The sequence below is a fragment of the Macrotis lagotis genome, chromosome 8 (genome assembly GCF_037893015.1).
Source record: "Macrotis lagotis isolate mMagLag1 chromosome 8, bilby.v1.9.chrom.fasta, whole genome shotgun sequence".
NCBI lineage: Eukaryota > Metazoa > Chordata > Mammalia > Peramelemorphia > Peramelidae > Macrotis > Macrotis lagotis.
Window position 1 is genome coordinate 195009020 of NC_133665.1, and position 14322 is coordinate 195023341.

Sequence of the window (14322 nt, forward strand, 5' to 3'; positions counted from 1 at the left end):
CTCACATCCTGGAGCTTGGAGGGGGGCGTAGGGAAGGTCAACGATCCTCCCCTTCCCTCCCAGCCACACCAAGCAGCCCTGCTCTCATGTTGTGAGATCAGCTTGGCTGCCCTGGAGACATTTCCAAAGGACCAGAGGGCCATCCCTCAAGCTTGTGCATCTGAGGCTACAGAAGGGCCTGGTGGACAAAGAAAGATTAGATTTACAATCCTGGCACTGACTCTCACTAATGGGCCAGGCACCTCACCTCAGCTTCTCCATCTGTAAAATGGGGATAACATCTGCAATTAGATCCTAGGACTGTTGGGAGAGGCAGATGAGATGATGCCTGTGAAGGGTTGAGCCTGTTTTTTTTGGGCTCTGTGAATGCCGGGTCCTCCAGACAGGGGGCTAGCTTACCAGTTTGCCCATGCAGTGCTGGGGTCCGAGACTGGCTGTGCACTTGTGGTGGAGGCTCATCTTGCAGGCTTTGCAGCGTAGCCCCTGCTTGGCATTGCCCCCTGCCAAAGACAGTGGGAGAAGTTGGTGGTGGATGAAGGGCTCCTTGGTGGGCCATCTTGCACTGTGACCCAGTGAGCTACTGCTTCTGCCAGAACCCATGAGGCGGCCCTCCCCAAGGTGGGCACCTATAGGATAGGACACTCACAGAGTGGGGGCCCCCCAGCTGTACCTCTGCAAGAAGTTGCTCAGCAGGAATTCTCCTCCATTACCCACCCCTCATCCAAGCCCACCTCTGCTATGGGTAAGCCAGCCTCCTGGGCATGAGCCTTTGGGCACAGTCAGAGGCCAGGGCCTCTTCTCAAAACCTGTCTGGTCTCCCACCCTTATTGGCATAGCTCTTGAGACAGAAGGAGCACCACCTTTGCTGCCAGGGTGCCTGGCAAAGAGACAGGGAAACAAACAGATGCAGATAGTATTCCATGATGCCCATGTGTGCTCTTGCCATGTGGTCTATTCCTTACATACAGGAGAGCACTATGGGGCTGGTGGGGTGGCAAGCACACTGAAGATCTAGACCTTGGGGCTGCTAGAAGGCAGGGAGTAGCCCCCATGAAGCTGTAGCACTTCCTTCTCTGGACCCTGAGTCAAGTCTTTCTCAATCCCCCTCCCCAGACTCCCCTAGGCATGGGAGAAGGCAGGTTTCCATCAAGACTCCATCTCCCTGCAAGGAGACCGGTGATGAGGAGAGCATTTTGAGCATGGCTCCTCCATGATTTCTGGGGAGGGCGCTCTCACTCCTCTAAGACATCCAGATTTTGAGTTCAAAGGTTTCCTTAGCTCCTCAACTCAATTGTTGCCCACCCTTTTCCCTTGGAGGGCAGCCTGGGCTCAGGAGGTTGGAATTAGGGTCCAGGCTTCAGATTCACTCCTGCCATCAGTTGGAGCCCCAGCTCTCCCTCCTGTCAAGGCCCAGATTCTGGTTGACTGTGTCCACTGTACCCTATCCCCTCCAGCTTGATCAATGTAGGGTTGGGGTGAGAACTTCTCATCTCCTGAGCCTCGGGCTTTGGTGACATCGGAGACTCTGGAGTCTCAAACCTCAGCCAACTCTTTATAGTCTTGGGTTCAATTCAAGCTCTCAAGCTGGAAGCATCATGGAAGAGTCATCCTCCATTTTCACCCGGGCTTGTGTCAACATGCAGCCTGTGCTAGGAGTGAGTCAGTTGTCTGTCTCTGGGAGCCAATGTTTGTCATTTGAGCTGGGGTTAGAAGCAAGACTCGGGTGGGAAGGAGAGGTCTGACATTGGAAACTCTTGGGGGAGATGATTTTTGAAATCTGTTGTTCAATGGGTAGACCTAGGTGGGGAAGAAGATAGACCCCAGGCCCTGAAGACAGGGGGTCTCAAGTTCAAATCCTGCCTCAGACACTAGCAGTGTGAACCCTGGGCAAATCACTTAACCCTGACTGCCTCCAAAAAAAAGAAGAAAGATCTATTGGTTGAGGTCATAGTTCTAAGTGAGAGGACTCCTATTTGGGGTTTCTCAGGGTAAGTGTTCTAATGTCCATCCAGAGCCTGGACTCCAACTGGCCTGAGACCTTCTGTGAATGACCTTGACTCCTCCTAGGACAAGGCTGCTGGCTGACGGTAGAGGCTGGGGTCCTGCACCCATTCCTCAGGTCCCCGGCATTAACTCAAGCCCTCCCTCCCCCATTTCTGGTCCTGATTAGGAAACTCCCCCTACCCGAATCTGGTAGTGATAAAGGGGGTTGTGAATTTCCCCATTTTGTTTGGGTTGGATTGGGAATTCTCCTTTCAAATCTGACCTCAGCCAGGCTTGTCTCTGAGACATAAAGCTTCCTGGCTCAGACCCTCTGAGAATGTCCTCCTGCAAAGACTGGGGTCACTGTCCACCTTGCCTTCCCTCAATTGAATGATGCTGGCCGTGTGTATGTGTGTGTGTGTGTGTGTGTGTGTGTGTGTGTGTGAGTTCCTGTGTGTGTTTACATGAGCATGAATGTGCATGTGTGTGTTTGTGCGTGTATTTACATGAGTGAGAGTGTATGTGTGTGTTTACGTGAGTGTGTGTGTGTGAGTGCAAGCATATGTATACACACACCTTGGTGGTTGTGCAGCAGAGGAATAAAGCTCTTGTATCAGCTTTCCGAGTTCCAATTTCCTATAAATCCTTGAATCCAGATCTTTGCTCTCCCCCAAGCTGTGAGGCCAAATGAAGCCAGTGGTGTTTAATTCAGGGAACTTCTGAAAAATGAATATGTCCTCCCAGCTCTGAGCTGCAAAGGGCTGGTGGGAGGCTCCTTATCTGAGTCCCCTTCTGGTACAGAGGGGGAGGGGTGGGCCTGAGGCAGGATTGGGGGCCAGTCTCTCTCAGCCCACATCTGGGACCCAAAGCAAGGTGCCTTAGCAGGACCTCACAGGTAGAGTGGTTAGGACTAAAGCAGAGTCTTGGTGAGATGGAAGATGACTGGTAGGTCAGTGTCTTTGTAGTGGCTCACCCCAAGGTAGCACAGAGAATGGGAATGCTTTATACCTTCCCTCCCCTCCACAACAGATTTTTGAGGTGAGTTCTTTTGGAGGGGCTCCCTCCCAATTCCTTAGCATCCAAGGAACACCTATTAGTTCTCATCAGCAAGAAAGTAGGTGATTTGTGTCTTGCCTTTGCATCCCTAGAACCCCTGGGCCTGATTTCTTGCCCCCTGAGATCCCCCTTGGAGAGCTGCATCCATGACAGATTCTTCCTAGGAAAGGGCCGCCTATTTTCCAGTCACCCCAAATATTCATTTTCAACCCAAGTAGAAAGAGCTTGGGAGGCAGGAAGCTGGCCTGGAATCTAGGCTTGAGCACCTTGGATTTGGGCAAATTGTGTCATCTCTAGAACTTCAGAGGGAGCCCCAGGGTCCTCATCGAGAAAATATTTGGTGCCTATGTTGGATCTGGTCCATAACCCAAGCCTCCCTCTGTCTAGGCTGTGGTGCCACCAGAGAGGCCTGTGTCTAGGGGGTAGGGAAGGACCTCTATCCGAAGGATGCCCTGTGGATGTCCAAGCTCCTTGCTGACTGTATACAATCTCCCCCCCCACCCCGCCCCGCCACCATGGCCCTCTCAGTCTTTCCCTCCACCCCAGGTCTGGGCCAAAGCCTCCCTTACACCTCCTTGTAAATGTTCCATTGGGGCTCAGCAGATAATAATAACAGGCAAATGAAGCAAGGCAAGCCTGGGCCAGAGTGCAGTCGTGAATTATCCCAGATCGCAGGGCCCAGGGAGGACATTTTTTAATGAGTCCTCCTGATGGCCCAAGTGAAATGGGTGGTTTGATGGAGTCCAGATCAGGGTGGGGAAGGATCTTTCTGGGTCCAGCCTGAAGGTGAAGGCTCCTTGTCAGTAAAGAACCCTTGCAGTTTCTGTGTGGCCTCTAAGCTGGGGGCCTCAGGTGGCAAGCCCTGCTGTGCTCTTGGGAGGTAGAAGGAGGAGCTGGAGCTGGTTTGGATGACTCTGGGACCCCTGAGGCTGAGCTGTGAGTAGGTGGATGTGCAGGGTCTCACAGTGGGGGCAGAGCTCTTGACTATGTCCCTGCAGTGGAGAGTCTATCTTCTGTACACAACCACAGAAGAGGCTCCAGCATTGGTGATGGGGCCAGTTCATGGGGGTGATGCAGGCCTGGGGTCTAGCCTGTACAGGGATATATGACCCCCAGAATGCTTCTTCATAGTCTGAGGCCAGGGGGCTACTCCCCACCTGCCTCCCAGGCTCAGTTGTGGGTTGGGCGGAAAGCTCTATTTCAATCCTTCCCCCAGAATCTCTCACAGAGGAAGAACAAATCCTTCACTTTGTTTCTAGATCAATGGATCTCTAAGGTCAGAGTCATCAGGGTTGTCTTCCATAGGGGCTACAAAAGGAAGCAAAGAGTCCACAGGGTCCCCCACAAGCCAGGCCAGGCCAGGCAGATTTCCTGCACAAGGTTCTTGGAGCCCTATGTCCTGGCTCTGCTGAAAGATCCAGGAGTTCCCTGGTCCCTTGAGGATCTAAGACATCCTTCCTTGTCTGCTGTTAAAATTCCTACCAATGACTGAACAAATTGTGGTAAAAGAATGTGATGGAATACTATCATTCTGTAAGAAACCATGTGTGAGCAGCTGGACTTTAGAGAAGCCCGGAAAGATTTGCATGAACTGATGCTAAGTGAAGTAAGCAGAACCAAGAGAACATTGTACACAGTAACAACACCATAGTCAGTTGACCAACTCTGAAGGCCACAGCTCTTCACAGCAGGTCAGTGATCAAGGCCGATCCTGAAAGAACTGCTAAGGACAATGCCATCCACATCCAGAGAAAAAACCATGGAGTCGGAATGCAGAGCAAAGCTGACTATGGGCACGTTTGAAAACTTCTTTTATATTTTTCTTTCTCTTTTTTTTTTCCTTCTTAGTTCTGATTCCTCTTACACAACATGACCGATAGGGAAATATGCTAAACACCATTATACATGCACAGCCTCTAGCAGATTGCTCACTGTCATGGGGAGGACAGAGGGAGAAAAATGTGGAGCTCAAAGTCTTGTAAATGGATGAATCTTGGCAACTACCTTTGTATGGCATTTGGAAAAGTAAAAGAAATAATTAAATTAAATTAAATTTTTAAAAAAGCTCCCCCAGCCTGACCTCAGCTCCCTCTACACTAATAATAATGATACTAATAATAGCAGCTAACCTACTGTCCATTAGGCCATGTGCTCAGCACTTTACAGTTATGATCTAATTTCAACCTTACAACACTTCTGGGAAGTACATGCTATTATTATTCCCATTTTACAGATGAGGAAATTGAGGCAATCAGGGATGAAGTGATTTGTCCAGGGTTACACAGCTAGGGAGTGTCTGAGTATGGATTTGAACTCATGTCTTTCTGATGTAAGGGCTTGCACTTAGGTGCCCCTTAGATCTGGCAGGGATCTCAAATGCCAGTGAATTCAACTCCCCAACAGATAGGGAAACAGAGACACACTGAGGTTAAATGCCTTGCCCAGGTCATTGTGGCTGCAGTAAGTTCAATATTCTCATGATTCATCACAGTGAAGGCTAACCTGAATTCCTCAAGCTGAGTACCAGGGAGAAGTAAAACTGGAAGTGACATCCTGGTGAGGCTGCCTATAGCTTTCTTCACTCTCCTTGAGACCACATTTCAAGCACTGCACTAGGTGGTGCCATAGTGAAAACCGCACTGAACCAGGAAGATCTGAGTTCAAATTCTGATAGTCACTCATTAGCTGTATGGTTAACCACCCTGTCTACCTCAGTTTCCTCAGCCCCTTCTTCCCAGGGTTTTTGTGAGGGTCGAGTGAGATAGTATTGGCAAACACTTTGTCCAGTGCAGAGTGAGCACATAGTGAGAACTTCAAAAAAGGTCTTCTTCCTCCTTCCTTTCAACTCACATTTCTAAAACCATCCTAAGGTCTCACCTTAACTGAGCCTGTGACTTTATGGAGTGGAGGTCTCCAAATGTTTCTCCCAAGAGCCTTCCCCATCCTTAAGTTCACTCTTCCCATTTCTTTCTCCTTGCTCTGAAAGACTCTCTCTTAAATTTGACTCTACACCATCATCATTGAAGCAGAAGGCAGGAACTGGCCTCATTCTGTGACTCTTCCTCAAACTGGGGCCAACCCTGATTCTGGAATTGTAGAATTCAGGAATAGAAAGGACCTGAGAGATCATCTGGTTCCTCACTTTACACATGAGACTTCATGATCTAGGGAAGGGAAATGACCTGCCCATGATCACTGAGCAACCCTTAAGTAACTGAGCTGGGGTTCAGACAGAGGTTCCCAGAATCTCCATTCATGGTTTTCCTCCAGCACACCATGATGTCACCCCCACCCCCAACACTCCAGTTCTCTATGTGGCCTGGACAGATGACAAGAGAGATTATACCCCTGCAGAAGACACAGGGTCAACGTTTCTAGGGATTTCTGTGAAAGGAAAAAAGGGAACATATTTTCCATCATACCAGCTCCTTGTCATGGAAGATTGATTAAAAATAACCCTTTTGAGCCCCCTCCTTCCCCAGGTCACATTAGAATGGCTCTGGGATCCCTGGCACGACTCCAGGCTTTCTGGGAAAGTGGAAGCTCAGGGTGTTGGTTAGTATCATCAGCTTTGCTGAGATCATGAAGGATACCCCAAGGAGCCATTAAAAAAGTGAAGCCCCCTGGAACCCAAGCATCCCTACTTTCATGATCACTTCTCCAGCCCCTGCCTCCCTTAAAAACATTAATGGTATTCCTTGTTTATAAAAGCCTCTGTTAGTCTTTCCTATTTCGGGTCCTGACTGCTAGTGGAAAAATTTGCTCTGCTTTCTTCCATCCCTCAACCTCATTGGCTTTTAAAAATAGCAGGAGACTGACTGGCTCAGGCTATTATTTGGAGTCCATAGCCTTTCACCTTGAGGCCACTGGTTCCAATCTCGCTCTTTGTTGACTGTGGGATTTGTGTGTTATGGACTCCAGAGGAGAGAGTGCCACTTGGTGACATCCCTCAATAAGACTAGGTGGCTACCCTGTTTGGAAGGCAACTGCATTTCAGGTTGCTTTCCCTGTCTCTTCCTGTCCTTGAGCAGGTCCTCCATGCTCAGAGTCCACCTCTCACCTGTTGACAAGCGGGAGTCTTAAAGAAGACAAGGCTGGGAGTACTCGGGTTCAGGTGAGTGGATTTTGGAGCCTACCCTAAGACCCTAAGGTCTGGACTGAGCACAGCTGCTCAGTTCTCTCCCTGGGCTCTTCCCAAGTCCTTTTTCTTGGAGTCTGGTTCCAATCCCAATGACTCCCTTGACCCTTGTGAACTGCCTCTGTCATTCCTTTAGCTCAGCTATAGTTCTCCCACCAACTTGGTTCTCTACAAAGACTCCTGGGATCTGCTTTGGGTTGGTGCCATGGCCCCCATCGTGTCTCCATTCCCTTTCCTCTATTTGCATGATGAACGAGGCCAACCTCTCAGCACAGACAAGCGTCCCCTGCCTCTCAGCAGCTCAAGCCTGTGACTGATCTGGGTTGTGAATCACCAAGTCAGGAGTATGACAGGCCCTCTGATGCCTGGTTATGCTGCTTGTCTGATCCCTCAAGCCTGATCACAGGGATTTGATTCTGAGTCCTCCCTCCCAACTGATTTTTCTAGTTTTATTTGAGATTTGGGCAATCTCATCATGGACTGTGAAAAAAAATAGCTCTTTGGTGGCCTTCTCCCCACATACTTCTACTCTTATTACTCTAGTGAAGTAAACAAGAGGACAAGAATCAGTTGATTTGCGTTCAAATCCTGAAAATAATGGGCATACCACCTGACCTCTCTAGATCCATAAATGGAAAGAAAGTCTGCCTCACAGGAGGGTTTTTGTTTTGTTTATCTTTAGGACTCAACACATGTGAAGTGCCCATAGATAATCTGACCCGTGCTGACATTATATGAAGATGCCGTTGAAGGCTTCCCTGTCCACAGTCCTGAGAGGGGATCTCACTCATTGTCTTCCAAGGCAGGTTTGTGTGGGCAGAAAGTTTTCCCTTCTGCTGAGTCCAAATCCATCTCCCTGTAACTTCTATTCATTTATTCATCAGATGTGAAGGCAACGACTGTCACTGGTAGCGGGTCATAGGTTTGGAGTTGCAGAAGGCAAGGTGGAAAAAATAGTGGAAAAACCCCAAACCCAAAACAAAACAAATAACTCTCCATTTCTCAGATTTCCTGTAAGGAAAACCTCAAGTCAAGGTGACCAGGAGAAGAGAGGGCGAGAAGGAACATCCATCAAGGACCAAGGGGGGAGAGGAAGAGCTGATTGGTAGGGAGAGTGGAAGGAAGACCCAGGCAGCCTTCAGAAAGGGGAGATTTACCAGGCTCACCTTCAGGCTCAGACCTTTGGGGAAGTTCCCGTAGGTGCTGTCTTGTCCAAGGAGAAAAAGTTGATCTATGGCTAAATCTGAAGTTTTCTAGAAAATGGCTTGTGTGGCTAGAAAAGGCTAAGAGTAGCTGCTTCTGAGGTCATGAGCCAGGGGCCCCCAGCCACATGGTTGTCCAAGCGTGCCTTGCCTTTTTTCTTCAGCAGCCATAGATGAGGAGACTTCCCTCTCCTCCTGACTCTGGGCTCTGGGATTTGTTGCTGGTGGCCTCCCACATGCCCCTTTCTTGGTGGCCCAGGAGTCCTTCCTTGGGTGATGGTTGCTCCTCATTTTCAGTAATGAAGACATGAACCATGTCTCAGTCCCTCAGGAGCATCTCTGGGCAAAGTCCAAATCCTGGACTTTCAGAGTCACAAGGGATCATGGGAGTTATTAAGGTCAATCCCCTCATTTTACAGGGGACGGTACTGAGGTGCAGAGAAGGGAATGCATTTACCCAAGGTCACACAGTCTAGTAAAGAAACTAGGGAACAAGCAGGTTGCCACACCAAACAATGATGCACGAATTCTGCAGTAACACTAAAGGCCCATTGTACTTAGGAAGAATACCAATGGGGATGAAAATGGCAGTAGGGCAGACTCACATATTTCACAGAATCATTGAATCTTGGAGGTGGAAACAGTGGTGAGCTGAACTGAACACAGCTGTTCAGTTCTCTCCCTAGGCTCTTCCCAAGCCCTTATTCTTGGGGTCTGATTCCAATCCCAGTGACTCCCTTGACCCTTGTGTGCCTCTGTCATTGCTTTAGCTCAGCTATAGTTCTCCCACCAACTTGGTTCTCTAAGTTTACCAACTGACTTTCCTAAACATGTCCATCCAGCAAATTTTTAAGTATAATGTGCTCCATTAACATTTTTACTGCCACTTTCTTAAATCAACAGCAACAAAATAGAATGAGCCCTTATCTGGAGCATTTGCCAGTTTCTAAAGTGTAAAATGGCCCCACTGAAAATTTAACAACGAGGGCTGGAGAGCCTTTCTGAGCTGGCTCCAGCTTTCTGCTTGATTTCTTCCTTAAGGATTATACCTTAAACCTCATTCTGGCTGTCACTGATTGACCAACAGTAGGCCCCAGGACAAGCCCCACTTGGTCAGTTTTTGGTCCTGATTGGCTAAAAAGCAATCATTTCTGTTTTGACCAGAAACCCTAAGAATCTTCTCTCACAATGAATTTTTTTAAGACTTGGTTAAAAAGACCATTCTTTGCCTCATTTTTACCCTAGCCTTAATCACTGCATAGTTTTTGTCTCAGTCAGACTGAGACCTGTTAAAGACCTTAACTTAAAAAGGTCAAGGTCTCCCACTGCATTGGGGTCGTCTTGACCTACTATCTGGCCTCTGGAACCAGATGGCTCTCCAGGAGAGAGTGAAGCTGGTGACTTTGCACGTCTTTACCTCACTTACTTCATTTGCATGGCATGACATCACCTCCCTGATATCATTGTCCTCTTCAAGAACAAAGAACAAACAAGTTCTTGGCTCACAGACTTCCTTCTCCCACATCCTCAGTGACTTTTAAATCAGTGCTGATCACCCTTCTAATGGGATGACCCTCTTGGATCCTCTGCTTCCCAAGTTCCTCTGGTCTCCTCTCCAGTCCTCCTTACTATCATTTCCACCTCACCCAAATTCCAGACTATGAGATGCACATGAGAACATCCTCTCCCATCTCTTCCTCTTTTCCTCATGACCATCCTGGGAATTGTGAGCTCTTGGGTTCTCTTGCTTTGATGAGAGAACCACTGAGTTTAAATCTAGAAAGGGAAATGAGTGATCATCTAATCTTATTCCCTTAGTTTATGAATGAGGAAACTGAGACCCAGAAGAGGGGGAATGGTTGGCCTCACACAGGTAACAAGATCCAGACCCGGGTTCTCCACCTTCAAATCAATGCCTTTGACACATCTTCCTATGTCTTCCCATAATTCCCTTTTCTCTTGGCCTGCCATTCCTCCTATTTTGCCCATTTCCAGCCCTGGAAAAGCAAGACTATCTGCTTTCTTCAATGCTACTCCAGGCTGAGTCAGGGGAAGGATCTGGGGAGTATCACAGAACTGTGATACAGGACCTTAGGTCACAGAATCAGCCTCTTTAGTGCCCCTGTATAGGCCCTTCAAGGGCACTGAGCCTGAATGTCCCTGCCAAGGATTTCTTCTCTACTCTCCCAGTCAGCTGACTGCCCAATCTCTGATAGAAGACCCTCAGGAAAGGTGACACTCCGCAGATGAAGACCTCAAGTATCTTTATGTCTCATCATCCCTTCCCACTCCCTTTGTCTTCTAGAGGTGTGCCAAGACTCTGGAATTCAAATGAGAAAGTTGCTGTTGAGAGGGAGGAGATCTCCTTGTCTTCAGACTTCATTTCTGATTTAGTCTGTGATCACCCTTATCAAAAACACTTTAAGAACTTAATGCCAGCTGCTTCTTTGATTGGGACAAACACTGAATCCTGAACTCCAGACAATACAAGATATTTAAATTTGGGTTGAAGCGACTCTTTATCAGCTGTGCTGTTCATCTTGAACCTTTACCCAACACTACTCGATTATTTGGGATCCAAAACTGAGCATTCTTCAGTTCTATCCTTTATTTTATTTTTGTACGTATTCCATTAAATTCAGCTAAATTGGTAACATGGAGTCAGGGAAAGAGCAATGTGGGGTCTGGGTGACATAGGGACCAGGTGACATGGGGACTAGATACCAGGGTGGCATGGGAAAAGAGTGAGATGGGGGTAGATCAACATGGGACCGGGTGACATAGGGACCAGGTAATATTGGGAGAGAGCAACATGGGAACTAGGGACATAGCAACCAAGTGACATGGAAACCAGGTACCAGGGTGGCATGAGGACAAGGTAACATGGATACAGAGTTCCAGGGTGACATGGGGACAGGAGGTTAGGCTGTTAGGTAACAACAGACGAGTCAGGCCAGAAATATTATTCTGCTCCTAGGGTCCTGTGAGTTCTGCTCCTAGGGTCCTAAGAATCCTATCTCTTAAGGGAAAATGTTGACTCAGAAAAAGAGAAAGGAATGTCTGAAGTGGCAGCCAGGGACCTTCAAGGGTCAGTTGACATGGAAAACTTCCTTCTGTTTGCTTGAGGAGGAGAGTGACATTCAATATGCTTGACTCAATTAACACAGTCCTCCCGACTGTTCCTCAGAGGCAACCTGCTAGCCTGAGGATGACTGGTCTCAGTGCTTGTTCTGGGGCCCCTCACTCAAAGCATTTTCAGGAAGGAGGAGGAAGAGGCTGGGCTAGCTTTCCAGATTTCTTAACATTCAAGGCAGAGTGGCCCTCCCAGAGCATCCAGGCTGGACTAGGTCAGGATGGCCCCTAACTAGGCTAATGGGCAGGAGACAATGCAAGGCCCAGAGCAGCTGCTGCACACACATCCTCCTCTCTTCCCATTTCCCAGCTTCCCTTCATTAGACTGGAAGCTCCTTCAGAGAAAGGATTGTTGCTTGCTTGTATTTAGAGTTAAGTAGTGATCCCTGGCAAAGGGCTGGGTGATTCTCCCAATCCCATGGGACTTGGTTCTTTCCAGAATGGGAAGAGAGGAAACTGATGCAAGATCTGTGGTGAAAGGCGGGGAAGCTTCTCCACCTCTGGCTTTGGTGGGGTACATGGGAGGGAACAGGAAGCAGAATATGTCCCATGAAATGGCTTCAAGTACATTCATTCATGTCTTATACTCCCTTCCCACTCTTCTGGGTATGGGTTACAGCTCTGGAATTCTACATGAGAGTCATTGTGGGGAGAGAGAGAGAGAGACAGAGAAACAGAGAGAGACAGAGAAGCAGAGACGGACAGAGAAAGATAGAGACAGAGAAGGCAAAAGAAAATAGACAAAGAGAAATATGGAGAGAGAGACAGAGACAGAGATCAATAGAGACTGAGAGAAAGAGAACAGAACAAAGACATGGTGGTCATCCCACGACAGCCCAGGAGACTGGAACAGCAGCAGGTTCTGGCCTCAGCAGTTCCTTTCTGTATGGCCATGAGAGAGATACTTTTCACCTGAATGGCCACATATATTTTATCATGGGTACCTGTGTACTAGAAGCACAAATGAGAGAGAAACAAGGTGGAAGGAGGAGAGGGGAACCATGAGTAAGCCCTACCTCCACCCTACTTTTATTTGTGCATTTTTTCAGTGTGTCCTGGTAAAGAACACACAGACTTGAACTTGCAGTTCCCCCTATCCTTATGTTGCAGGAGGTCCATTGTTTGTGTCATGAGGGTGCACTGGGAGCCACGCAGGAAAAGAGGACCCTTCCCTGTTCAGGAAAGCTCAACCCCCAGCCCATTGTTATCTATTTATCTTCCTATCCATCCATCTATCTCCATAGCTCTCAGATTAGCATCTCAGCCAGAGTAGACTGGGGAGGGTTCAGGAGAAAGAAGGGAGGGTTAGGTCACTGATTCAAGTCAAGTTTTGCCTTTTTTACCGAAGTCCCTTGTTAGAGACTGTTGTGTGTGTAATATTGTAAATCTCCATCACCTGATGCCCTTGAGCACCAGAACCACCGGAGTGGAAGAGGATTAGGGACTGGAGGGGATATTTAAGCACCTGTATTTTGGTAAATAAACAGAGACCTTGTTATACAAAGGGAGAACTTATCTTCCTTGTCTCCTGCCCCCTCAATGCTAGCCTGGGGAAAGGTAAGGGAGTCCAGAAAGGGGCTCAACAATCCCTGACCACAATTCCCTGTTAACAGACAAAGTCATTTGGCTGCAGAGTCAATGAACAACTTGTCTGAATCTGATATTCCAGTGTACCAGGGCCAACATGCAGCCAGGATAATGGTGGTTTTGATGATAAGTCATGGATCTTGCTCATCAAAAGAATATAGGCCTGCTTAGACTACTCTAGCTGAGGTCCTAGTCCAAGGACTAAGAGGATGAATGAATGGATGGATAGCTAGCTAACTGGAGGGAGAGAGAGAGATAGACAGACAGAATCATACATACATACATAGACACATAGACAGGTACATGGATAGATACATAGAAAAATACATAGCACATACAGGTAGGTAGATAGAACAGAACAGAGGAGAGGGAAGAATGTAGTTTTCATGCTGGAGCCTGCCTTAGGGTCCATTGTCCAACTCTGTGAGTGATAAACCTGTTATATAGCCAGAGGTCCCTATCAGTGATGGGATAGCAAAAAGGAAAGACTGATTCCCAAACTGTCAAGACCTGGAGAGTACCCAGATATTCTGATTGGACCTCTGAAAGAATCTGTGGCTGAGTCCAGAGGGCCAGTTGCAGCACTAGAGAGATTTACTAATTCTGCACCAGGGAGCTTTGTTGATTCCCTTTGGAATTGGTTATACCTCCTGGTGTGGTAGCTATCTACATCTAGACTTGAACTGCCCTAGAATGCCAGAGTTTAGACTATGTCTAATCTACGAGTTGAAGACTTGGAGAAGCTTCACACACTTGGCCAGTGTGGTAGTTGTGAAAATAGACTTCTGATTGTAGTGAGGTGGACTCCATTATGCCTTCCTCACATGACCAGGGCTTAATGAAATCCACTGGACCGCAAGGATACAGCATTGTCATGTTGGGGTTTGGATAAAGTTGTACAGGACTGTGCCCTTTAGATTAAGAGAGAGAGAGGGGTGGAGTTGTCACCAGTTCTCTGAGGGCCAGAGAGTTTGAATTCTTGACTGGTGTGGACCGATGGGTGAACATGACTCTCCAGAAGCTAGTTCTCTTGGTGATTGGAGCAGGAGACTCTCTACTCCGATTTTCTCCTCTGATGGAGTACCCTGGGCTGTATCTAGTTGGGGTCAACAGTGACATCTGGTGGGCAAAAGAGTATGCTGGGAAGCCATCCTAGTGGCTCCATTTTAAGATAGAAATAATTCATTCTTTTAGCTGAATTTTCAGTCCCTGTCCTCAGGCTCA

At 47.9% G+C, this 14322-nt stretch overlaps 1 protein-coding gene across 1 annotated transcript in view; it reads right to left on the reverse strand.

Annotated features, from left to right (window-relative positions):
* Positions 1-14322, reverse strand: part of STAC (SH3 and cysteine rich domain) — a 57113-nt gene that overhangs the window by 19546 nt on the left and 23245 nt on the right. Inside the window, exon 3 of the mRNA XM_074199316.1 lies at positions 400-500. Within this exon, the coding sequence (XP_074055417.1) occupies positions 400-500 (101 nt within the window). The remainder of the gene's footprint in view (positions 1-399; positions 501-14322) is intronic.